Source organism: Scleropages formosus, chromosome 11 (assembly GCF_900964775.1).
Source record: "Scleropages formosus chromosome 11, fSclFor1.1, whole genome shotgun sequence".
Taxonomy (NCBI): Eukaryota; Metazoa; Chordata; class Actinopteri; order Osteoglossiformes; family Osteoglossidae; genus Scleropages; species Scleropages formosus.
This window is the reverse complement of record NC_041816.1, coordinates 28,317,694-28,344,490: the sequence shown is the minus strand read 5'-3', so window position 1 is coordinate 28,344,490 and position 26,797 is coordinate 28,317,694. Positions and strand designations below refer to the sequence as shown.

The 26,797-nt window shown below is 43.8% G+C and overlaps 1 protein-coding gene across 1 annotated transcript; it reads left to right on the top strand.

Annotated features, from left to right (window-relative positions):
* Positions 1 to 506: 506 nt before the first annotated feature.
* Positions 507 to 25,392, top strand: LOC108930929 (pyrin-like). The gene is made up of 11 exons (XM_029256093.1): positions 507 to 588; positions 1,566 to 1,634; positions 2,006 to 2,053; positions 2,881 to 2,928; positions 3,247 to 3,273; positions 6,959 to 6,985; positions 7,247 to 7,273; positions 7,442 to 7,879; positions 23,899 to 23,925; positions 24,140 to 24,166; positions 24,836 to 25,392. Exons 1-11 carry the CDS (start codon positions 507 to 509, stop codon positions 25,390 to 25,392), a joined length of 1,377 nt encoding a protein of 458 aa, XP_029111926.1.
* The last annotated feature ends 1,405 nt before the right edge of the window (positions 25,393 to 26,797 follow it).

Sequence of the window (26,797 nt, the reverse complement as noted above, 5' to 3'; positions counted from 1 at the left end):
TCACACTTTGGCCCCACACCAGAAAACAGTGGTTGCACTTCCCATAAGTCTGACTTCTCATCTTCAAAAATAGAAGTTCTGTATCTTGACTCTGTATGTTCCTTTTTGTATCATATTGCAAATTGTTTAAGTCCTGTACTAGTGAAACATTTGACACGAAGAAATGGAAGACGCTGAATTATACGTTTGTCCTGATAATCCCACTGGAATCCCAAAACAGAGAAATATATGTAAGTACTAAATAAACTGATTTTGTACAATTGCTTTACTTAAACATAGCTATTTGCAGGTCTTACATGCTGCATGTTCACTAGTATACCTGGATACTAAGTGCAATTATTATCAGTGTTATTGAAATTGAACCATCTGAGAGTCCAACTAAACACATTGGTTTTCTTAAATTGGAGGTTTCATGAACCACTTGCCATTGTGACTGCACTATATGAATGTGCAACTATAAAAACATGTTTCTTGTTTTCCTGTGCACTGGAGGTTTTGTGAAAGAGATGGACAACGTGTATGAAAATCTGCAGGTCCAACCTTGTCATCTACATGAACCAAATGAAGAACCTAAGAAAAACATGGCAGGTACATGTGACATTTATGATGGCATCATGCTTAAGCCTTGAAATTTGTTTTTGATATAAAAACCATTTCTTTAAATTCATGACTTATGGTGTCAGTAATGCGAGACAATTGTGCAAATTATTCTGTCGGTTTAAAACATAGGTTAAGAAAAATTGGTTATGTCTGTAAATGGTTTACTGAGCATTACAAGGATAAAAAAAATGTGAATCTCATGGTTTTGCACAGCAGCTCAGAGCTCTGGCCGGAGAGAGATTTTGTACAAGCGAATATCAGTGGCGTTCTTCAGTCTGTGGATCATCACACTGATCGCTCTCATTGCTGGACTCTGTGTCTCCAGTAAGTTTTAATATCAGAAATGAGCCTTATCAATAAGTTAGAAAACCATTGAGAGGTGTAACACACTGCAATGAACAGGACATGTGAATAAGTACAGTATAGATCCCCAGTTAATGAGAATCTTAGACTGAACACATTAAGTCACCTCTAGTCAATCAGGAATATGCAGCGGTATTATAAAGAGTGATTACAATTACTGCTAGCAGTTCTGAAAAAGGCAAACAGTTTCCTGTCAACCAAGTTATGCAAGTTTGATACCATTGGCTTTGTATGGTTTAGTTTCTGTTTTAGTAGCACCATAAAATATACCTTACGTCAGCATTTCAGAAGGTCTTTTTTAGAGATACAGTATCCACTGATCTCTGACTGTCATTCCTCAGTTTTCATATTCATATTTGTATTCTAATTTTCCTTTTAATTTGTGTCTGTGAAAAACATGTTACTCCCTATAGGAATAATACTTCTTAAAAGCCATGCTATTGTTCATTCAGCTCTTTGAGGTCATGTTCCATAAAATATAAAATTCATTGTAGTTAGTCATGTTTATATCTGTAGAATTTCTGGATTAGAAGAAGTCTTTTCGATGCTCATGTTTGTCACCAGTAAAGTGTTCAGTTGTCTTGTTTTGCTTTCTTTCCCAGTCCGGCAGAGAAGTGATGTTGAGAATGAGTTGAAGGAATTCCAGAATACAACATCAATGCAGATCTCTGGTGAGTGTCATACAACTGATTAGACTGTATCAACAAAGTGAACCTGTACCATCTCCTACACACAAGTAAGCATATTGCTCCTGGAGAATATCATGCTTCTCAGATTTAAACTTTGAGACCTATGACAATTTCATTGGACACAAGCAAATAAAACAGTCAAGCACTAATATGTGGGCACCTGTATAAAAAGACAGGTGTCCTAGAGGCAGTGTTGATGTATGTACACATATCCTCTGATCCTGGTTCCTGAAGATATTTCTGATGTTGTCATAAAGTACATCTTTCTTATTGTCTACTTCAAGACCAAGAGATAAGTAGGTGAAAAAGATGAAGTCACGGAGATTGATCTGACATTAATGTTTGGGTTACAGGGTTACAGAAACAACTGGATGAGAAAAACACTGATAACTTCATGTTAAGTAAGTTGGGAAATGTGAATGTGTCTAGGGGGTGCGATGGCGCAGTGGGTTGGACCGCAGTCCTGCTCTCCGGTGGGTCTGGGGTTCAAGTCCCGCTTGGGGTGCCTTGCGGCGGACTGGCGTCCCGTCCTGGGTGTGTCCCCTTCCCCCTCTGGCCTTACGCCCTGTGTTGCCGGGTAGGCTCCGGTTCACCGTGACCCCGTAGGGGACAAGCGGTTCTGGAAATGTGTGTGTGTGTGTGTGTGTGTGTGTGTGAATGTGTCTAAATACTATATATGTCCCACCAGTTCACCACTAAAGTATTAACATTATATGGCTTTCCTGTTTTCCTGTCCATAAGGGTTGCTCTTTTTTATGAGTTATTGCAACATGTTGATTTTTTTAGTCACACTCATTCTCTTCATTGTATCCACACTGTCCTTGTCAAGGCTGCGGCAGTATGAAATTTCTTTTTTACATGCTCAGTCTTCACTCTGCTTGAATTTAGAGGAAATGCATAATGAAAACTGTAGTGTATTCACAAGAGTACTCACCTGCAGAATAAGCTGAAGAAGTTGTAAAATGTATGCAATTTTACTTAACTTTAAATCTATGAAATTTTTATCATTAACCATTCTGCTACTGCTGCTGAGTTGAAGGCTACCTTTAAAACTTTAAATGCATAATGAAAATTGTGGTGTAAAAAACACAAACCCACTTATTATTGTCTGGAACAAGTTAAAAATGACTTTTGGTATGTATTTGTTTGTGTAAAATGTCCCTGTAGAGTGTTGCTCATTATCATAGCATTTATGCACCATCCGGTTGTTTTGATTTTTATTTTGTAGTTGAACAGAGTGTTCACCTGCAGAATGAGCTAAAGGAGCTCCAGACTGGTAAGCAATATTAACTGTGTGACGTTATTCTTTATTTTCTGCATCTCTGTATACATTACACTGCAGACCTTCACTATATGAATGTCCAAGACAGTGGTTAGCTGTAAACCTTCACACTCTGTGCTTCATAAGATATCAGATATAATGAAAGCTTGGATGTTATCACTGCTCTTTTCGATACTGTTTCTCTCCTATCTGTCCTATTCAGAGTTATTGGCAATGGGTATTTGGATCACTGTTAATCTGATTCTACAGTACTCATCTGTGAGAAATCTGTCTGCATATTTTATATGTTAAACTTTTTTCTGTTCCTTTCAGCGAAAGAGATTCTGTCTCAGTGGTCAGGTAAGTTTGTTTACTCCTTAATGCTATTTTTAAGTATACACCCATTGCTCATAATAATAAGTTAAATTATACTGCAGGCATAAATTACTTTAAGTAATACATTTTAATACAATTACTAATTCATTTTAACACTGAATTTAGGAATACTTTGGGTTATCATGTTACAAATGTTTAATTTACAAAATAGTATCTTTGAAAACTCTAGTTTCTGCAGTAAAACTCGGGATTGTTAGACTTAATTAAAAACAGTATCTTGAAACAGTATCTACACAGCTGGTCTAGGAAGTGAAGGGATTGAAAAATTACTATAGTTGCTGTGAGCAAGGTAGTAACCCTAAACAGTGCTCCAGTAAAATTACCTAGCTGTATAAATGGGTAAAAAAATTGTGTGTAGCTTTACACTGTAAGTTTCTTTGGAGAACTGCCTCAGCTAAATGAATATATGTACGTATTTGTAGGTCAGATTATGTAGGGTTGAAAGACAGCTCTGGCTTGTACAGAACTCTGAAATTCCTTGCCGATGCCACAATGCTGAAATTTAGATCCTCAGGATTTAATTGAGTCGGCTTGCTGGTGGGAATGTTTGGTCCCAGGACCAAGATCTCCATTTATCCAAATTCAAGGCAAGATGAATTGCAAAATGGCACATGAGTCCATGAAGAAGAAGGTGCCCAGCATGGGAAGAAAAGAGGGCAATCATGAGTAGCTGTGGATGTTATGACTTGACTAGATCAAAGTTGAGAGGAAGGATAGCAGCTGTATGGAGACAGAAGAAAAGGGCTCATCTTCACCAGCCTGCCTCAAGTGTACCAACACAATGAAAGTAGGATTACTTACCTCCTTGCGTAGGCCCGGCCCTACAGTGGGCGACAGCGGCTTGGGAGAACTGCACCGAGACCACCTATGAGGAGTTCAAGAAATGCTTCCAGGCAGTGTTCGGGCACCCCTTGTACACCCGGGCGGATATCATTCACTTAATGGAGCTCCATCAGGTGAACCTCTCTGTGGCAGACTATGCCCTCGAATTTCAGACCCTGGTGAAACAGAGAGGCTGGAATGAGACGTCCCCCCGGTGAGTTTTTGTCATGGGCTGAACCCTTGGATACAGGCTGAACTTGCATACTGAGGGGAGAATTGCACGGTGGACTGGTTCATCGAAACAGCAGTGGCTATCGACAAGCTGGCTCGCAACCGGAAACCCCGTACCCAATAGCTCTCACCAGCCTCCTCCACCCCGGAGGAGGCATCGGAGCCCAATGCAGATCGGAAACAGGCATCTAACCCCGGAGGAAAGACAACGCTATGTCCGGGACCATCTGTAGCTGTACCGTGGCATCCCCGGCCACTTCCGAGCAGCCTGCCAAGCCCGTCCGGGACCCAAAGTTAGTGTTATCAGTGGCATGGGTATGCAACTCATGATTCCAATCATCCTGTCATGGGGGAGGATTGGGTTTGTGCGCGTGCCCTGGTGGATTCAGGAGCTGTGGGCTACTTTATGGATAACAGTTTTGCCGAAAAGCACTACGTGCCCTAGCATGAGCGTGCAGGAACGCTAAGGATTAGCACGTTCGATGGGCAGTCATTAGGGAAGGGGATACTGGAGGCCCAAACGGAACTGTTAGACATGAGAGTAAGAGCGTGCCATCAGGAACAGCTCAGGTTTTACTTGATAGTGTCCTCAGAGGTCTCCATCATTGTTAGTTTTCCCTAGTTGTCCGTAAAAAACCCAGTGTTTAGCTGAGGTAAAGGAACGCTAATCACTTGGTGCAGCAAAAGGTGTCTGTCCGTGCCATGCAGAGCACCGCAGGTAAGAGTATCCATCTCGTCTGGACCAAATCAGGTCAGATCGCCTTTGAGTTGTTAAAGAAATGGTTCACCTCTGCACCCATACTCTGACACCCAGACCCCACGCTACCATTCGTAATGGAGATGGATGCCTTGGTGAGGGGGGTAGGCGTGGTGCTATCCCAACAACATAGGAACTCCTCCAAGTTGTATGCCTGTGCATACTTCTCCAGAGAACTGTCCAAGGCTGAACAAAACTACAACATTGGTAACAGAGAATTATTGGCAATCAAGCTGGTGCTCGAAGAATGGTGGCATTGGTTGGAAGGAGCAGTGCAGTCCTTTGTAGTACTGACGGACCACAAGAACCTGGAGAACCCAACATTTCATGTCTTCCTCGTAAAGCTCTGCACCACATCCCTGCACAAAAATCCCTTTTCCTGCCATGGCGCACCCACCTATGCGGTACGGGAACTACTCGACTCCCACTGCAGATGAGGGGAGCTACAGTGTCTGGCTGACTGAGAGGGTTATGGTCCTGAAGAACAATGCTGGGTGCCAGTACGTGATGTATTGGATCCTGTTCTCATCTCTGCTTTTCACAGGGACCACTCGGATCGGCCGGCGCCCAGGCCCCGAGGGTGTCCTCCTAGGATCTGCAGAGTGGCCAGTGCTGTTTGTGGAGGGGGGGTACTGTCACACCCCTGCTTCCGCACAATGTAGACACACCTGCAGCAGATCAAGGAGCAGGGGTTTAAAAGGGCTGCTTTGAACGCAGCTGATCGTGGAACCTCGGTTCAGTATACCGCATACAGCTTTGGATTATCCCTTAATGACGACAGCTCCTCAGTCACCTATTGCCTGCCCACTGACTACGTGATTTCGCATGTCCCTTGTCTGCCTACACTTCCAAATAAACAGTGCACCTGCAGTGGGGTCCGTCTCCTCCTTGCAATTATGACAATATTATTAAAAATTATATGTCAAGATTGAAAACTGACATCTTTGCAATTAACAAACTGAAATGGACTAAGATCAACTTTTTACTAGAGAGTCACCAGATCTTCTCCTGTGGGCAACAATATTATATATGCCCACCCCAACCCTCACAGTGCTGTTTGAGTATGATTGCGTTTTGCTGCCAACTAATTTCTGCAAGTGGAAAAATGGGCTTTTGAAAACAGTGAAGAATATGCAGTTAAATATAAACTGGAAAACATTTGTTTCTTCAAAAATTCATAACCTGAATGTTTATAAAATGATGTACAAATGTAGTATTCTTTAATGCATTGCACAAATAATAAAGTGCTCAGGTGATGAGGAATGTTGCATGTGTTCATTCAAGCCAATAAAAGTTCTGTGATGGTGTTCCCTGCCTCATAAGCTGTGTATCCAGGGCTGGTTCTGGAACACAGAGATCCTATATACAATAAAAGATTGCTGAAAATGAAATCAAGTTTTTTGTAAAGTTTTTAAATTTATTAGAACTTTACCTGAGGTTTTTACCGAACTTAACAAGCAAATTGAGTGGCATCTCTATCATCAATTTTTTATTGAGTGTGATGTAATGATTGAGTTTATGAACAAATTGACTTCAGAACAGATTTCTGGTTACAGTTATTTCTGTAACCTGCAGACATACTGCAGATTTAGTTCAGACTATACCAATGAACATTATTTTATTTCTGGCAAGAATTATTGCTACTGTATACAGCAGACTGTGGATAATTATGTACACAGTACATGGAATCATAAGAACTGGGATGTAAATGTGATCTTGTACAGATATGACCATATGTTGAGTCTATTACATATATAGATGTTGTACAACAGGTTTCAAATTTGTGCAATGCAAAAATATGAAAATATGATCCATGTTAATATATTTGCTTTGCTCCAGGAAAAGAAGGTGTTATTCTCCCACCAGGTAAAACTACTAACTTTTTTCAACAGGGTATGTGCTGAAGGATACATTACAAACTGAACACTACACTACAAATAAGTATACTACTGTAAAGTATGGTACTGATGTTCAGCACTAACTATGGTACTGTACGACCATAGTCTAATTTTCAGTAAGGAGTGTAATGAGATTTCATGCAGTTGTTCTACACGTCATGCTAGATATGTTTGCACTTCCTACCGTATTCACTGCTGTGACATTAATGGAGGTCATCTCCTCTTTCAGTGTGGAAATGGATTCGTGAAGCAGCAGGTACCATTGAAATTATTAACTGATTTTTGCATTATTGATCTGGAGTGAAATGTTTTTCTTCAGTCTGTCACAAAGTGCTCAGAACTCATTTTCCATCCTTCTAATCCTTTCACTTGCATAAGTCTTTTTTTTCCTTGTCTGAGGTCACCGGTTATTTTCTCTCCACAGTTGATGTGACTCTGGACCTCAACACAGCACATGGAAACTTGATTGTTTCTCAAGACAAAAAAGAAGTAAGATATACAGAAACCCCACAGAATCATCCCAAGAAACCAGAGAGTTTTGACAGTTGGTACGGTGTCCTGGGAAAAGAGAGCTTCTCTTCAGGAAGATTCTACTATGAGGTCCAAGTTTCACAAAAAGCATGCTATGTAGTCGGTGTTGTAAAAGAGTCCATAAAAAGGAAGGAGAGCATAACACCAAACACTGCAAAAGGTTTCTGGACTGTGACGTTCAAGGACAAAACTTACACTGCTGCGGGGGACCCCCCCGTCTCTATCGACATTAGAGAGAAGCCCCAGAAGGTGGGGGTGTATGTGGACTATGAGGAGGGTCAGGTTTCCTTCTACAACGTGGAGACCAGGTCTCACATCTACACATTTACAGGTTACAGTTTCACTGAGAAAATGTATCCAGCCTTAAACCCTTGTAGTGGTACACCTTCAGTACCTCTCATCATCACTCCTGTTTCTGTCTGACAAAAACTGAACTAAACTGTTGGAATGTCAAGTTGTAATGAACTTAACTGCAGCTGATGTCAGGGTTCTTTTAAAATGAATGATTCCAAATTGAAAGTAAAACTAAAATCACAAAATTCTACTTACATTTAAATGACACTTCTCTCCAAAGCAACTATCAGTGTTAAGGTTACAATTACTTACCCAGCTGGGTAATTTTACTGGAGCAAATTAGGGTAAGTACCTTGTTCAAAGGCACTACAGCCAGAAGTGGGGGTTAAACCTGCAACCTCCAGATCCAAAGGCAGAAGTTCTAATCAATATGCTACCAGCTGTGGCTCTTACTTACTCGTGCAATTTCTTTTTAATTTTGGATTAATATTCTAATGATCTGTAAGTTGTAAAAATGTTTTTAATAACTCCATTATCTACTGATTTCTGGTTTTAATTTAATTTTCTGAAAGAAATCATGTAAATAAATAATACATTCTCACTTGGTTAAATGCAACTTCAAAATAAAGATTACATTTGCAAAACAACTATAAACTCCCTGTAGTGTGTATGTTTGTGTTTGTGTGTGCAGCAACCAGTGCATATTAGACATACTGTAAATGGTCAGTGTTTTCTCAGCTTCACCATCATGCTGAAGTAACCCTGTTATCCACGATCCATTAGTGGAGTTTATAATAAATACACACAAGTGAGAGAGAGTCATGTTCTTCCTGCACATGATATGTATCTGCTGTTGTTTCTGTTGCCCTGCAATATATTTGAGCTCTAAATAATATAAAATACTGTATGTCAGTACTGAACTTAGGTTGGTTCAAACTAACACCTAGACCAAGGAGTATCTAGAAGAGAAAAAATTAAGCACAGTTTGGTAAAGATACTCAACCGGTCGGACTGAGACAACAATGACAGGTTGAATAAAGAATAGCAACTTTTAACCAACAACCAAAAACTGGAAAACAACACAACACTCCAAAGTACATCTGGTTCAGAAAGTGAACAGGCACGAGATTGCAAAAGGTGTATTTATTATCTTTGTTATTTCCATCATAAATCTACAGAACAGGAATTACCACCATGTCACAAAAAGCAGAAAGTGTCACGCCCCCCACGGCTGCGCAACAGGGAACACCTGCTTTGAATTAGCAAGCACGAGCTTGAAAAGGGGCTGCGGAACACAGCCCGATGTGGAACCTTGTTCAGCCTTATTGATCACTTGTGCTCCTAGTCTTGCTCCTCGTTCCTCGCCCTGCTCCACGCTCCTCGCCCTGCTCCTCGTCTCCGACTCGCTGGTTTTCCTGATCACTCGCCTGTTTCTTAGATTACGGTTCTTGGATTTGCCCCTTTGGCTTGTTTGTACATCGGTGACCCTTTGCCTGTTCCCTGGCAATGTGCCCCGCACTTGGGTCCAACACAATTGCGCCGGGGGAATAGCATGACAGAAAGGAAATAGTCAGTCTTCAGATATTTAAAACAGAAAGAAAAAGAAACAGCAAAAATAACTGCATAAAAAAAAAAAAAACTGTAAAATTAACAAATTTGATTTCAAAAGAAACTTAACCAGGACCCACTGAGTGCATTTCACTTATATCTAATGGTGGAAGGCGAAGTGGGTGGCACGGTGGCACGGCAAGTAGTGCTGCTGTCTCACAGTGCTTGAGTGGTGGGAGAGGAAATGAGTTTGATTCCCACTTGGTCTGTATAGAGTTTGTATGTTGTCCCTGTGTCTTTGTGGTTTTCTCCCACACTCCAAAGACATGCTGGTCAGGTTCCCCCATAGTGTGTGAGTGAGAGAGAGAGTGTGTGTTCCACTGATGTATGCATGAGTGACCCATTGTAAGTAGTGACTCTAGTAGTGTAAGTCACTGTGGTGAATAAGGTGTGTGGGCTGATAACTCTACATAGAGTGCATTGGAAGTTGCTTTGGAGAAGAGCATCTGCTAAATAAATGAGTAAAACCTAAAAGTGCAGTTCTTTTTCTGCCCTGCAACAAATAAATCTACAAAAAGGATGAAGAGGGAGCAGCACAGTGTTACAGCATTAGTGCTGTTTGGTCACAAGTTCAAATCCAGCTCAGTTTATGTGGAATTTCTGTTTTCCATGCAAGTTTCATCCAGGAGCTTCAGATACAATGCAGAAAAACGTAATTAAAAACACAAATACAAATGTACTTGACCTCTTCACAGAAGAGACACTTTTAAATGAAGCACAAATAATTTTTTTGCTGTATTATGATGTCCATCCATCCATCCATCTTCCTCCGCTTATCCGGGGCCGGGTCGCGGGGGCAGCAGTCCGAGCAGAGTCCTCCAGACTTCCCTCTCCCCGCACACCTCCTCCAGTTCCTCTGGGGGAACCCCAAGGCGTTCCCAGGCCAGCCGGGAGACATAGTCTCTCCAACGTGTCCTGGGTCTGCCCCGAGGCCTCCTCCCAGTGGGACAAGCCCGGAACACCTCCCCAGGGAGGCGTCCAGGAGGCATCCGGAACAGATGCCCGAGCCACCTCAACTGGCTCCTCTCGATGCGGAGGAGCAGCGGCTCTACTCCGAGCTCCTCCCGGGTGACTGAGCTCCTCACCCTATCCCTAAGGGTGCGCCCAGCCACTCTGCGGAGGAAACTCATTTCTGCCGCTTGTATCCGCGATCTCATTCTTTCGGTCATGATCCAGAGTTCATGACCATAGGTGAGGGTAGGAACGTAGATCGACCGGTAAATTCAGAGCTTCGCCTTACGACTCAGCTCCCTCTTCACCACAACAGACCGGTACAATGACCGCATTACTGCGGACGCCGCACCGATCCGTCTGTCGACCTGCCGCTCCATTTTTCCCTCACTCGTGAACAAGACCCAGAGATACTTAAACTCCTCCACTTGAGGGAGCAACTCCCCCCTAACCCGGAGGGGGCAATCCACCTTTTTCCGACTGAGAACCATGGCCTCGGATTTGGAGGTGCTGATTCTCATCCCCGCCGCTTCGCACTCGGCTGCAAACCTCCCCAATGCACGCTGCAAGTCTTGACTTGATGAAGCCAACAGGACCACATCGTCCGCAAAAAGCAGAGACGAGATCTCGCGGCCACCAAAACAGACACCCTCCGTTCCCTGACTGCGCCTAGAAATTCTGTCCATAAAGATAATGAACAGAATCGGTGACAAAGGGCAGCCCTGGCGGAGTCCAACATGCACCGGGAACAGGTCTGACTTACTGCCGGCAATGCGAACCAAGCTCCTACTCCAGTCATACAGGGAACGAACAGCCCGTACCAACGAGCCCCGAACCCCATAATCCCGAAGTACCCCCCACAGGATGCCATGAGGGACACGGTCGAATGCCTTCTCCAGGTCCACAAAACACATATGGACTGGTTGGGCAAACTCCCACGAACCCTCCAGCACCCTAGTGAGGGTATAGAGCTGGTCCAGTGTTCCACGGCCAGGGCGAAAACCGCATGGCTCCTCCTGTAACCGAGGTTCGACTATCGGTTGGATTCTCCTCTCCAGTACCCCGGCATAGACTTTCCCAGGGAGGCTAAGGAGTGTGATCCCCCTGTAGGTGGAACACAATCTCCGGCCCCCCTTCTTAAAAAGAGGGACCACCACCCCGGTCTGCCAGTCCAGAGGCACCGTTCCCGAACTCCACGCGATGCTGCAGAGGCGTGTCAGCCAAGACAGCCCCACAACATCCAGAGACTTGAGAAACTCTGGGCGGATCTCATCCACCCCCGGAGCCTTGCCACCGAGGAGTTTTTTGACTACCTCAGCAACTTCAGCCAGGGTAATGGACGAGTCCCCCTCCAAGTCCCCAGCCTCAGCTTCCTCTACGGAAGGCGTGTCGGAGGGATTGAGGAGATCCTCAAAGTACTCCTTCCACCGCCCGAGAACATCCTCAGCTGAGGTCAGCAGCGCACCACTTCCACTGTAAACAGTGTTCGTGGAACACCGCTTCCCCCCTCTGAGTCGCCGGACGGTTTGCCAGAATCTCTTTGAGGCCGACCGAAAGTCTTCCTCCATGGCCTCACCGAACTCCTCCCAAGCCCGAGTTTTTGCCGCGGCGACTGCCAGAGCCGCGCTCCGTTTGGCCCGTCGGTACCTGTCAGCTGCTTCAGGAGTCCCATGAGCCAGCCAGGCCTGATAGAACTCCTTCTTCAGCTTGACGGCATCCCTTACTTCCGGTGTCCACCACCATGTTCGGGGATTGCCGCTGCGACAGGCGCCGGAGACCTTATGGCCGCAGCTCCGAACCGCCGCCCCGACAATGGAGGTACGGAACATAGTCCATTCAGACTCAATGTCCCCCACCTCCCTCGGGACCTGGTTGAAGCTCTGTCGGAGGTGGGAGTTGAAGACCTCTCTGACAGGGGCCTCCGCCAAACGTTCCCAACAGACCCTCACTATACGTTTGGGCCTGCCAAGTCTGTCCAGCTTTTTACCCCGCCATCGAATCCAACTCACCACCAGGTGGTGATCAGTTGACAGCTCAGCCCCTCTCTTCACCCGAGTGTCCAAGACATATGGCCGAAGGTCAGAAGAAACGACTACAAAGTCGATCATCGACCTCCGACCTAGGGTGTCCTGGTGCTAAGTGCACTGATGGACACCCTTATGCATGAACATGGTGTTCGTTATGGATAAACCGCGACTAGCACAGAAATCCAATAACAACTCACCGCTCGGGTTCAGATCAGGGAGGCCGTTCCTCCCAATCACGCCCCTCCAGGTATCACTGTCGCTGCCCACGTGGGCGTTAAAGTCCCCCAGTAGAACGACAGAGTCCCCAGTGGGAGCGCTTTCCAGCACGCCCCCCAGGGACTCTAAAAAGGCCGGGTACTCTACACTGCCGCTAGGCGCATAAGCACAAACGACAGTGAGAGACCGTTCCCTGACCCGAAGGCGTAGGGAGACGACCCTCTCATTCACCGGGGTAGACTCCAACACATGGCGGCTGAACTGGGGGGCTATTAATAAGCCCACACCAGCCCGCCGCCTCTCACCTTGGGCAACGCCAGAATAGTGGAGAGTCCACCCCCGATCGAGGAGAGTGGTTCCAGAACCCAAGCTGTGAGTGGAAGTGAGCCCGACTATATCTAGACGGTATCTCTCAACTTCCCGCACCTGCTCAGGCTCCTTCCCCGCCAGTGAGGTGACATTCCAAGTCCCAAAAACTAGAGCTGGCGCCCGAGGTTTGGGTCGGCCGGGCACTCGGCCCCGACCACCGCCCAAATCATAATGCACCGGCCCCTTACGGTTTCTCCGGCAGGTGGTGAGCCCACCGAAGAGCGGCTCCACGTCGTGGCTTCGGGCTGAGCCCGGCCAGGCCCCGTGGGCATAGACCTGGCCACCAGGCGCTCGCATGCGAGCCCCCCCCCCAGGCCTGGCTCCAGGGTGGGGCCCCGGTGACCCCATACCGGGCGGGGTAAACGAAAGCCTTGCTTTTTCCTTCATAAGGGGTTTTTGAACCGCGCTTTGTCTCATCTGTCATCCAGGACCTGTCTGCCATGGGAGACCCTACCAGGGGCATATAGCCCCAGACAACATAGCTCCTGGACTCATTCAGGCACTCAAACCCCTCCACCACGGTAAGGTGGCGGTTCACGGAGGAGTGTATTATGATGTAAAAGAGCAAATTCAACACCATTAAGCACCATATTGATTAAACTGTTTTGGTTTTTAAGCTGTCAGTTGTCATGGCTGCACAGTAAAACCACAGTGAAACAGTAATAAGAACAGCCTCCATTCATTGCATTAATTGTACCAGTCTGTACTGTTCAATTCAGTTTCCTCCCACTCTTTACTACAGCTGTCGTTATGCAGAAGTGGTGAAACCAGTAGTTCCTCAGATTCAGGAGTGGCAATGTGAATTTCATCGGGGTTTCAACAGTGGAGCAACTCTTCTCGTAAGTACAATTACTGTAGGGAAATTAATGAATATGTTAATGTGTTCTGTGGACTTGAAGAATGCATATGACTCTGTCCCTCAGCATGGGCTATGGAAGGTAGAGGTACCACAGTTGATGATGTTTTTTGTCCCTGTATGAGTGCGGTACTTGTTATGTATACAGGTATTACCTGATGTGCATTGCTTCCTGTTGCACCTCTGCCAGTGCCATCAGGCCAGATTCAGGGTAGCTGGCTGGGAACCATCCCTCACTGATGCTTTACCTTTTCAATCCCAGAACACCTCCTGGCGATGGAGCAGTAGCAAGGACGTCTCGCACTAAGTAGATGACTGCCCTCCCTCCTCTTTCCCAGCACTCAGTCATTTTCTCTATATTTTTGCCTGTTCTTCTTATGGACCAAATTAAAACCTTCCTCGTACAAGATGGTCAGTTTGATCATTAATGACTGCTCTAACTGTTACAGACCATGCCACAAAACCTGGCCTCAGAGGGGTTGTTCTGATTTTGGTGGGAAATTGGAGCTGCTGATTGAGATCTATTCCCATGATGTAGTCATCATTTCATCAACATATTAGCTTTTGTGACTGCACTGATGTCATAAACATAACATTATAAATGTTATATTTATCAACATTATGAATGCCATTAAAAGTTTGCTTAAGTCTTTTTCTGTCTAAAATGCCCAGGGGGGTGGGCAGCAACTGGCACATGGACCCCCAAAAGTATATTTTCTTTTAGTCAGGAGTTTTTTTTTTATTTCATGTTCTCTCTGGCCAGTTGGCTTACTTAATGCTTTAATACCTAATGTATTTCTTGTAGTAATTTAATGTACAGCTAACATTGTTTGTTATAATGTTTCTTGATCCTTTGTTTAGTGCTCTGTGTCATTGTGTGAAAAGAGCACTCTGTAAAAATAAACTGAATTAAATTCAAATGAATAGCTGTTTCTCTGAGCAAAGATTATTTAATTTTCCCTATTTTATGATTCCATCCTAGATTTTGACTGAAAAAACTTCTTTACATACCTTACTTTCCACAAGGCTCTATGTTTGTACAATGTCAGGAGTGATCTCCAACAGATTTGTCCTTCTGGATAGGGTTGGGTTTTCAAAAATCACAGTAAGATTAAAATTTTAAATATGTTTTAAACCTTACAGAAAAGTTAAAATCTTACATGCAATTATTCAATGGACACAAGTAAACAAGACTTTGCCAGGGACCAGCTAAAATCTAACTGCCTCTCATCGATCGTTGGCTGCACCTGTTGAAAGCTCATAAAGAGAAACTGAGCTTCAGTTTGGCCAGTTAGCTCGGCTTCATAACTCCATAAATAACTGGAGAAACTGGGAAAAAGGAGCGGTATTGAGGTTTTTTTTCCTACTAATTAAATTATTGAAGTGTGGTCGTTTTTTAAATTGTTTTTCTCATCTGTCCTCAAGCTGTTTCTCACCAATTCCGCACATAAGCACAGGGAAGCTTGCACTAGGCACAGCTGTGGAGGATATGACCGTTATGCCAGGTACAGTAGTGACAACCTACATAGTCTTCGAAGATTCCAAACATCACCACCATGTCATTTCCTTAGAGTCCTTCTGCATGTGCCTTAGGCCCAAACAAAGGCATTGGGAAGGAGGCTGACCCTGATGAAATAGTGAGCCCATGCTGTCTCAGATGAGACAATATACAGGAAGGTGGCAAAAATCCTCAGTCCCTAAAAAGTCAGGGTGGAGACAGATATAGAACTACCTCCACCCATTCCAGAAACCCAGTTCCTCTCACAGGATCTTGGTGTCCTCCGATGACATTGGCAATTTGTCCAAGGAAGTCTCCTACACCTGCTGCCAGTACTAAGGGGTCAAAGACGTGGACCATCGCAATCCTCTGTTCATTCTTCCATGAAGATTCCATAGACCTCCTGTAGCAATCCCCCTTGATCAGCAGTGTGAGATGGAACAATGTTGATGGTCCAAACTACTGGATGCAGATCATTTCTTCAATAATGAGGTCCAAGAACACCCCAAACCCCCCGACCCCCCGTACCATCTTTCTGCCCTGACAGAATAGATTGCCTACAAACTGGACCCATCTCTGCCCAGGGAGTGCTTCTGGGTTCACATGAGCAAACACTGCAAGAGCTCACCAAATTCATGCAGGAGGTCCTGAGTTTGCTCCGGCATAAGCGAAACGTGGAGACCAGACTAGCAACCGTTGCAGCTCCTGCACCTACCCCCGCATCATCACAACAACAGATGAGTAACCCCTTCTGTCCGGCCTCACAGCTCACAGTGCCAATTGTACTGTCATGGTGGGGGTTCACCAAGTAACCACTCAGGCTTTCATGGATTCAGGGGTGGGCAGTTGCTGTATGGGCACACCTTTTGCAAACTTGCATAGTATTCCCATTTATGAATGTGATGTCACGTTACAGGTCGCTGCACTCGATGAGCAACCGTAACCACTCGATGGGCAACATGCATGGTAGAGTCTCACACCGAGTCCCTGAGATTTGAGGAGGGGGTGTATCACCAAGAAAGCCTCAGCTTTTTCCCCATTAAATCCCGTGACAACCTAATTATTATTGGCTAGACTTGGTTAGACCAGCACAACCCAGTATTTTCCTGGAACACCGGGGAACTTGTCTCCTGGGGAACATAGGGTGCTACCCTGCCAGTTCTCTTTCCCTACATGCTGCTTGGCACACCATATAATCTCACATTCAAAATGCATTAAAACACCAAAAACATCCAAGCCAACAAGGAAACTTTGTCACGCATAAGAATGTGACAATGTGACTTATGAAACATTAATATCAAATAACATCTGAAAAGGAACCATATGCAACTGTTTCATGCTGATGTGAGGATCTGAGTTATCGGCGTGAAACTCACACTTTCAACATCTTAAACCCTGTCTGCAGCACTCTGGCCTGAATGCCTTGACGTTCAATTGTAGTATCAACAATGACCACGTTCATAATGGCTCTTACCTGATCAGCACGGTAAGCTTATGCATATAAACTGTTTCACTAGTGTGCATTTTTCTACAGGTTACAGTATCATGTCTCTGATCTCTGTCAGGCCACAATTTTTCATCAGCAACACATATCTTTTCTGTGCATTTCAAGAAAAATGATACACTGTACATTGTGCACTCGCCACAGTCTTCTACAGTCATGTATTAATGTAATTTGAAATTTGTAGTGGCCTTCACTGTACGCTTCCAACACCCCACACTCTGCCACCACACACATATAAATACCTCTTCTTCTCATGGCTGGATTTTGCTGTTGCCTTTCTTCCATTTCTTTCCTCTTGAAGATCCTTCAACACAATGATGACTCTCTCTATAAAAACCTCACAACCCATTGATTTAGTGCTGAAGGCCTTTGCAGCAGAGAATTTATACCTGTGAGCTGAAGATGGAAGCAGGTGTGACAGGTAACTTGCAACTGGGAGCCCACTATTTAATTTATTTTACAGTCTAACAGTTGAAACAAATGTTTTACTTTTTACTTCTGGACAGTGTACTTAGACATTTGAAAAGGAGTTACTGAGAAATATTTTTTGTCCAAACAGTATGTAGTCATTCCATACAGCTTCAGTGTGGGGGACAGCTAGTAGTATAGTTGTTAGAGTTATAGCCTTCGGACCCAATGGTTACAAGTTTGATTCCCCACCTCTGCTTGTAGAAAAATGCATACTGTGAAACACTTTCTAGGCATAAACTTATTGTGTTGATCAGGTAAGAATCATTATGAATGTGGTCATTGTTGATACTAAAATTGAATGTCAAGGCATTCAGGCCAGAGTGCTACAGACAGGGTTTAGGGTTTCAAAATGTTTGAAGTGTGAGTTTCACGCCGATAGATCAAATCTTCACGTCAGCATGAAACAGCTGGAGTATCCCTCCAGCTCATGTATGGTATAAATGTTCATGGACCATAACTTTATGATGATAAGCCTTTACACAGCTGCTACTCCTGTATTGTACGTAAATGTTTGTGTACCCTGGGGGGTGCGGTGGCGCAGTGGGTTGGACCACAGTCCTGCTCTCCAGTGGGTCTGGGGTTCAAGTCCCGCTTGGGGTGCCTTGCGACGGACTGGCGTCCCGTCCTGGGTGTGTCCCCTCCCCCTCCAGCCTTACGCCCTGTGTTGCCGGGTAGGCTCCGGTTCCCTGTGACCCCATATGGGACAAGCGGTTCTGAAAATGTGTGTGTGTTTGTGTACCTTTTAAAATATATATATATATTTGTCTATGATCATCTCCACTATTTTGAGCGTGTTCAGCTCCAGGTTGTTATGACTGCACCAGACAGCCAGCTCTTGGACCTCCTGTCTGTAAGCAGACTCATTACCATCCCGGATCATTATCCCCACTCACCATCATGAACAGCACTGTGGCAACAGTGGAGTCATTCAGGTTCCTAGGCACCACCATCTCACAGGACCTGAAGTGGGAGCCCCACGTAGACTCCATTGTGAAGAAGGCCCAGCAGAGGTTGTACTTCCTTCGCCAGCTGAGGAAGTTCAACCTGCCACAGGAGCTACTGATGCAATTCTACTCCGCAGTCATTGAGTCTGTCTTCTGCACCTCTATAACTGTCTGCTTCGGCTCAGCTACGAAGTCAGACATCAGAAGACTACAGCAGATAGTTCGGACTGCAGGAAGAATCATCGGCACATCCCCCCCAGCTCTCCAAGAACTGCACTCGTCCAGAGTCAGTAAAAGGCTAGCAAAATCATTCTAGACCCCTCACATCCAGGCCACTTCCTCTTCGAACCCTTGCCATCTGGCCGACACTACAGAGCACTGAGCACCAGGACAGCCAGGCATAAGAAAAGTTTCTTTCCTCAGGCCATCTACCTCATGAACACCTAAATCTCTCCCCTAGAGAGTAAACCAGTGCAATACATAATGCTATTTATATTTATAGTTATAACTTTTTATCACATCATATCTCTGACTCACACTCCCTTGCATTTGTAACTAGTGACTATTTTTGTATATAATATTGGGTACTGTATATTTTTATATATTTTTCATCCCTTATTTGCATACTAGGGGGTGCGGTGGCGCAGTGGGTTGGCCCACAGTCCTTCTCTCCGGTGGGTCTGGGGTTCGAGTCCCGCTTGGGGTGCCTTGTGACGGATTGGCGTCCCGTCCTGGGTGTGTCTCCTTCCCCCTCCGGCCTTACGCCCTGTGTTGCCGGGTTAGGCTCCGGTTCCCCGTGACCCCGTATGGGACAAGCGGTTCTGAAAATGTGTGTGTGTGTGTGTGTATATATATATTTGTAGTAAGGTTTTCAGGGTTCATCTACCCAATTACTCCGGTTACAAGCTGACACACAATTACACAACTCACACGTTACACAACCCAACACAAAAATTTTTCTCACACTGATAAACTTCCTTGAAGTTGCTTGCAAACAAAATTCATGTGACACAGTTCATCAAAGATACTGTGTATTGCAAAATGATGAAGATAAATCCATCCTGCTAAGATGCAGCAGCAAGATTTGAAACACGGACTAAAACTGCAATACAGAACCAACTTAAACACATTTATAAACTTATGCACGGATAACATTGCTTTGAAAAAAATTAGAAAACACCATATAAATTGGACTGTTTCTATCTGTGTATTAAAATCACACACACAGAGTCTGAAACCGCTTGTACCATGCGGGGTGGCAGGGAGCCGGAGCCTAACCCGGCAGCACAGGGTGTTAGGCTGGAGGTGGAGGGGACACACCCAGGACGGGACGCCACTCCGTCACAAGGCATCCCAGGCCCACCAGAGAGCAGGACCCGGTCAAACACGCTGCGTCACCACACCTGTTGTTAAAACCAAAATTTGTTCAATAATAACCTTTATTGCCTGCTGTCATACAGAGCTGGTCATTTCCTTTGCTTTTCTGGGTGTTATTGTTGGCTTCTTTTGTTTGGATTTTAAAGGCCATGTGCCCATTATGGATTGCATATAAATCCCTTTCGTTCTTGAAACACGCTTTCCTCACACCTCTTCCCCAGACCAGGTCACAAGAGTTCACTTCCTATTAAATTTCTGTTCCTCATCATCCTCAAAGATACAGGTTTTGTGTCTTCACTCCCCATATTCTCATGTTTGCTTCACTTTGCGAATTGTTCAAGTGTTGTAACAGGGAACCACTTTATAAAGCACAGAGAAATGGATGAATCCGAAATATACATTTGTCCAGATGAGCCCAGAAGAATCCCAGAGCACGGAAATGTATGTAAGTACAAATAAACTGCTTTTTCTATAAAATATCTGTTTAAAAATGGTTATTTGCACATCTTACTTGCTGCATATCCCATTATGTACTTTGGTGCTAAAACCAAAAAATGAATTATTGTTAACGATGCTATTGTGACCTGACCACATAAAAGGGCAACTAAACAAACTTGTTTCTTGTTTTGCTGTGCATTGGAGGTTTTGTGAAAGAGATGGACCAGACGTATCAAAATGTACAGGTCCAACCTTGTCAAATACATAAACCAGATGAAGGACCTAAAAAAAACATGGCAGGTACAGTTCACATTTGTGATGCCATCATGTTTAAGATATTAATATTTTTTAAGTTCAAAAGCATTTTTCTAAAGTCATAACTAATGGTGTCAGTAATGTGAGACAAGTTGGGAAATGATTCTGCTGGTTTAAAGCATAGGATAATAAACACTGGTTAGGCCAGTAAATGGCTTAAACACCAAGCATTACAAGACTCAAAATAATTCTGAATCTGATTTTGTGCCACAGCAGCTCAGAGCTCTGGCCGGAGAGAGATTTTGTTCAAGCGAATATCAGCGGCATTCTTCAGTCTGTGGATCATCACGCTGATTGCTCTCATTGCTGGACTCTGTGTCTCCAGTAAGTTTTTATATCAGAAATGAGCCTTATCCAATAAGTTAGAAAACCACTTAGAGGTGTAACACACTGGAATGAACAGGAAATGTGAAGAAATAGAGTATAGATCCCCAATTAATGAGAATCGCAGAGCCCAAAAAGCTAATCATGAATATGGATCAATCATATGAACAATCGTTACAATTATTGTCATCGGGTTTCCCTGTGTAAGGGAACAGCAGACATCGAAAGTTTACAAATCCTGACTCAAATGTGAGATTTCGTTAATTGAAATGAAGACAAATTATGGCAGATCTTTCTTCACTTTTAATAAACTCCTGAAACAAACAATATTTAAGGATAACTTTTTGGGGAAAAAAAAAATTAAAAATAAAAAACCTTCAATGCCTTTGTTGTCTGAGTTCACAAAAACGTTGCAATGGATGTTGTAAGTATTTTAATTGAAGCATTCAAATTGAAAACCACATACAAACACAAGTTGGACTCACCTGATATCAACCGAAATAATTCCGATTTGCCCTAAATAAAATCCACATTTGCACCTTTTGACAATATGGTCCCAAACAACTTTCAGTGTCTCTTTGTGGAGCATAATTTTTCCTGTAATATTGAAACCAACAAACCTTTAGAAAAATCTGAGGAGCAGCTGTTTTTTTTTAGGGCAAATAAAAATACAGTAAATAAGTTCAGCACTCAGTTTTGTACTGATGTTCCTTTTAATAGCCAAGAAACACACTTACTACATGGTCTAGAACAAGTAACAGGTAACTTTTGGCCTGTAGGACACATCGCTCATTATCAGATAATTTATACAGCATCCTGCAAGAAAAGATGTTTTAAATGCTAATTAGATTTTTTCATTAATTTATTCTGAACAATGAGCCTGAAAAAAAATTCACCGTTGTGTTGTTTTTTGGGTTTTAGCTCAACGTAGTGCTCAGCTGCAGACTTTTGGTAAGTAATATTAAATACAGCAAACATGAAGTCAGATAAAAATTAATGTAAATCAAAAGATGCCTATAAAGTTAGATATAATTTTGTCTTTTCAGCATCCAGAATGCAAAACAAATGCCAGATCTTGTAAAACTATTATATCCAGAGTTTAAATAAATTGAACAAACTTAAAAAAAAGCTACAAAATTAAACTAACTTGCAATCAGGACAAAAATCAATTGTATGAATATGAACTAATAGTACAGTTTTGTTATCTTGTGTTTTCAATTTTATGTAATTTGTTGATTTTAGCCAAAGGAGTTCTGTCAGAGATTTCAGGTAAGTTTCTTTTTTGTCAAGACTTTTTGAATTTATACAAAATATTTCCTTTCTTTGCTGTAGATATATACTGTATAAACATAGGTACATTTTGCTATATTTCAATATTTCACATTGTGTCATTTGTTTCATTTTTGTATGGTTTCTTTCATGTTCAATCAATACACATGACATGTAAAGTGAAAGTGAAGAAAAAAACATCTTCTTGGAAACATATTTCGAGTGTGCAATTAGTATTGATAAAATGGCTCATTTCACTAGGGAAACGCAATTATTCAATAATTTATTGTCATTTCAAACAAAAATGTATAAAAAGTACCTGCAGCAGTAGTAAAAGGAAAAGTCCTCGAAACACTAAGTCACTGTTGCCTGGCGACCGCGCGCAGTGAGTCGATTCCCGGAGACGCCGGGAGTATAAAACAGCTGCTCAGACAGAGGCACTTGTCAACTTGACTTGGCGGCGGAACCACGACCCAAGACGCTCCTCACGCCACCGCCACGACCCTCTTGCTCTGCTTTCGTGAAAACGACTCTTACAGAAACAGACGCACCTCCTCCTGCGTTCTCCATGACAGATGCTCTGCCACTTACTCGGAGGACTCGACCGTGCGCGACCCGGCTACATCACCCCGTCTCCACTGAGTCAAGTTGCGCTGCAGGCTGCTGGGCTCCCAGGAACAGTCCCTACACCGGATTGAGGAGACCCTCCAGTCAGCCTGACTCAGGGCTGGTACAGGCGCAACAGCAGCCTCAGAGCCTGGCCCTGGGCAGGTCAGCGGGGTCGACGATCGATCGTGCAACCGACGGAAGCCCCCGCGCAGCCCCCGAGCCAAGAGCTTCGCCGGCCCCTGCGTCGATAGTTGGCTCTCCAACCGGAAACCCCCGCTTGGCTACCCCGCAGAGGTACGACGCCGGGTCACCGAACAGCTGTCAGGCGCCTTCCCGACGGATGCACTGTGTGAGCTGGTCTGGTGTTCGCTAGCGCCCCGCGGGCTACCAAACGGAAACCAAGATCGCCTAGTGAGTCTCGCTCCTCACGGGAGCGGGTTGGATCCCGACGAGAGACGCCGGCGCCGTTTCCGGGACGGGTTGTGTTTCTACTACTGCGGTGCGCCGTCTGCTGGCCATTTCCGCGCGGTATGCCCGGTTCGCCCAGCATCACGGAAAACTAACCCGGAATCCAAGGTTAGTAAAACAGCAGCTACCCGTGTCGACGACGCTGGAATGGGCGGGGAAGCGGATAGACACGCGCACGTTGGTAGTTTCCGGGGCTGCGAGTTGTATTACGGACTCCCGGCTTCGCCACTTCGCACAAGATTCCCAGCAGGCGGGGCTGTGACGTGACGTTGCGGATCACGGCCCTCGAGGGTCGGACATTGGGGACTGGGGTGGCGCTACAGGACTACCGCGCATGCCCTCATCTTGGGCTTCACCTGATTGGTCCGGCGCGAACCAGCGTCCCAACGGAGCAGTGGGGACCGGGTGTCCAGGGGCCGCAGTGCCAGCGGCCTGTTGGTCGTTTCTCTGTCGGGCGACGTCGCTCAAGAGCTCCGCAGAGGCAGCGCCGGTGTTTCTTCAGTCCGTCAGCTTTTTTCCTGCGTTCGCCATGACACCTCTGTCTGTAAATAATAATCTAAGTAACTTGGCCCTGGTGGAATTGGATAAAATACTGAATATAATAGATTTTTTTGCAGTTGGGTTCCACTGACTAGTAGTTTTGCCCTGAGAGGGTTAAATACATTCTGTAACTAACATGTAAAGAAATAATTAAAATGTGTTGCTGTTTCCTAAGATCGTGTTGGTTTTGACAGAAGTGTGACCGTTGGTGCACTTAGCCTAAAGTTTAGGGTGACATGTCAAAGTGTTACTGATTTGTGTTTCTTCTTTAGGAAAAGAAGAAATTGTTCCCAACACAGGTAAGACTTTTAAACTGAATCCTCAATATTTGACCATATTAGTAAAGGTACTAAATGCCATGTATCACAAAAATGAATAAACTTCATTAGCTGTTGCCTGTGCAGTTGTTTTTTGTTCCCTAAAACATTAGTGTATGATGTTTTCCAAAGCATCATGTGCTCTTTGTTACTGTCACAGGACTGTGGCTTAAAGCTGTGTTTTCTTCTCTTTCAGTGTGGAAGTGGCTTCGTAAAGCTGCAGGTATGAGTTTAATAAACTCATCATTGTTTTATTCAACCACATTCCTATTGAACAGTCATTTAATGTGAACAGATGTTAAAATTTTATAAAACTGTCATCACCTCCACTCTGTCAGCCTGTACAACATTCTACAATATGCATGCAAAAGAAATTTTAAACTTTTTTTTTTTTTTTTTTTTTTTTTTTTTTTTTTACGGTTCCCTTACAAAGTTTACATAGGAATGTTGTGATGTGAGTTGACATCTCAGGCTGTGCTTTGCCCTCTTTCCTAGAGCTGACTTCACAAACTGCACCTCTAGGCTAAGAAACATACCATTTCTCCAAAATTTAATTTTATACAAATTACTTACTCTCTATCTACCTTCCATCAGACCAGTGTTTTCATGTCTGAAGTGGAATAATAAATGGTTAATGATACACAATAAAGATGAGGGAATCTACAAGACTGGTAGAATTTGAATGCTGTGTGGTAATTTAACGTACTGTCACTCTGATGTAACCCTACACACCATTCTACTGTTTAGGTGATATACAGGAAAAGTTTAAAACTGTTCACCTTATTGGGCCACAATGCCAGTCTTATAAACCTCATCAGTTTAGTGCAGGGAAGTAGAAACAAGATTCTCTGTACGATTCAGGATGGTTTGTGTTTTTATTCTTTTTCTCCAGTTGATGTGACTCTGGATCCTGTTACAGCAAACCCCTGGCTCATCCTGTCTAAGGACAAGAAACAAGTGAGACACGGAGACACAAAGCAGAATCTCCCTGACAACCCACAGAGATTTAGTCCTGTTGTCAGTGTCTTGGGAAAACAGGGGTTTTCTTCAGGGAGAAATTATTGGGAGGTGCAGGTTGGGGACAAGAACAAGTGGACTTTAGGAGTGGCCAGAGAATCCATCAACAGGAAGGGAAAAATTAAATTGAGTCCTAATAATGGTTACTGGACTATCTGGCTGAGGAATAAAAATGAGTATAAGGCTCTTGCTGAGTCCTCTGTGTTCCTCAACCTGAGTGTGAAGCCCCAGAAGGTGGGGATGTATGTGGACTATGAGGAGGGTCAGGTCTCCTTTTACAATGTGGAGGCCAGATCTCATATCTACACTTTCACTGGATATAGATTCACTGAGAAACTCTGTCCATATTTCAGTCTTGGTACCGATGATGATGCTGATGATGGTACAAGCTCTGGACCACTGATCATCACTTCTGTCAGTCCAACAGCATGATATGAATTTCTGCAGAGTACAATGTAATTACAGATTAAAAACATTAGTTTCTTTGTGTTTACAACTGAGTTTTATTACTGTTTTGATTTTTGGTATTGGTTAAAACAGTGACAGAATTTAAAAAAACAATGACTGCAGTCCTTCAAAGAACTATACTTAGCTGAGAACAACACAAGATGGCACATGACTCATTTTAGGATTTTTAACATTCTTGTATTGTGTCTGTTTATCATCAGCCATTAATTTCACTTCACATAGAACCTGACATTGCTGATCTCAAGAGTTTAATGTGTATGTTTCCTGAAAATCACCATGAACATACAAAACATTGTTATAAGTGAAAACCTGAAGTAAGCTTCAACTCGAGGTTTAGTTACCGACTGTTCCTGAACCACCACGGCCATAACATGAGGGTTACACATCTGTGACATTTCAGGTTCAAGGAATGACCTGGTGCGAGTCACCGGAGGGTGAACTTCCAGGAATCTGTATTTTCTTCTAGAGTGTATACAACCAAAACACTCTGCAGCAAATGAAAAAAGAATTGCTGTTGGCTGTAGAGTTTGAAAAACAAAGTTAATATGCAGTGTTCCTGAATTCAGTCCACTGAATCTAAGGTGCAGGGTTTTGGGCGGCTTGTCTGTTGTACCTACAGGGTAATACAAAGATTTTACTTGTAGTGTTTTTATACCAGATAGCATAAGCTGCTGCTTTTGGTGTCAACAGTTACAGGCTTGAATCCCACCTCCGGCTGTGGTACTTTTGAGCAAGGTACTGACCCAGGTAATGGGGGCAGCACTGTGGCACTGCTGTCACAGTGCCTGGGTGGTGTGTGAGAACATGGGTTCAATTCCTGCTCAGAGTGTGTGGAGTTTGCATGTTCTCCCCATGTCTGTGGGTTTTGCCAGCTGCTCTGGTTTCCTCCCACACTCCAAAGACATGCTGTTCAGGTTAACCTGTAGTGTATGACTGACAGAGTGTTCCACTGATGTAGGGAAGAGTGACCCAGTGTAAGTAGTGTATCTAGCAGTGTAAGTCACCGCGGTGAATAAGGTGTGAGGGCTGATGACACTACATAGAGTTTGTTGGAAGTCACTTTGGAGAAAAGCGCCTGCTAAATAAATACATGTAATAAATAATTGTAAGTAGAGTAACACTTTGTCATTTTGGAGAAAAGCATCCAATAAATATCAATATGCTGTTGGGCTTACTTATTCTATTTTGTTAGATACTCATCTAAAGGACTCAAGAAGTTGTACATTTCTGTTTTTGTTTTTCCATTTTTTCTTTGTCTGTAAAAAACCGGAATCTAGAAATGTCAGTTTCTAGATTTTTTAACAGTATACATTTTGCATGAAAAAAGAATGGTGCTTTAGACCATTTATGTTCTATTGAAGACAAAATT

Coding starts and splice junctions, on each gene's coding strand:
- LOC108930929 (XM_029256093.1), top strand. CDS start 507: ATGGACAACGTGTATGAAAATCTGCAGGTCCAACCTTGTCATCTACAT. Junction 589..1,565: donor ACCTAAGAAAAACATGGCAG/GTACATGTGACA, acceptor TTTCTTTCCCAG/TCCGGCAGAGAAGTGATGTT. Junction 6,986..7,246: donor AGGTGTTATTCTCCCACCAG/GTAAAACTACTA, acceptor CTCCTCTTTCAG/TGTGGAAATGGATTCGTGAA.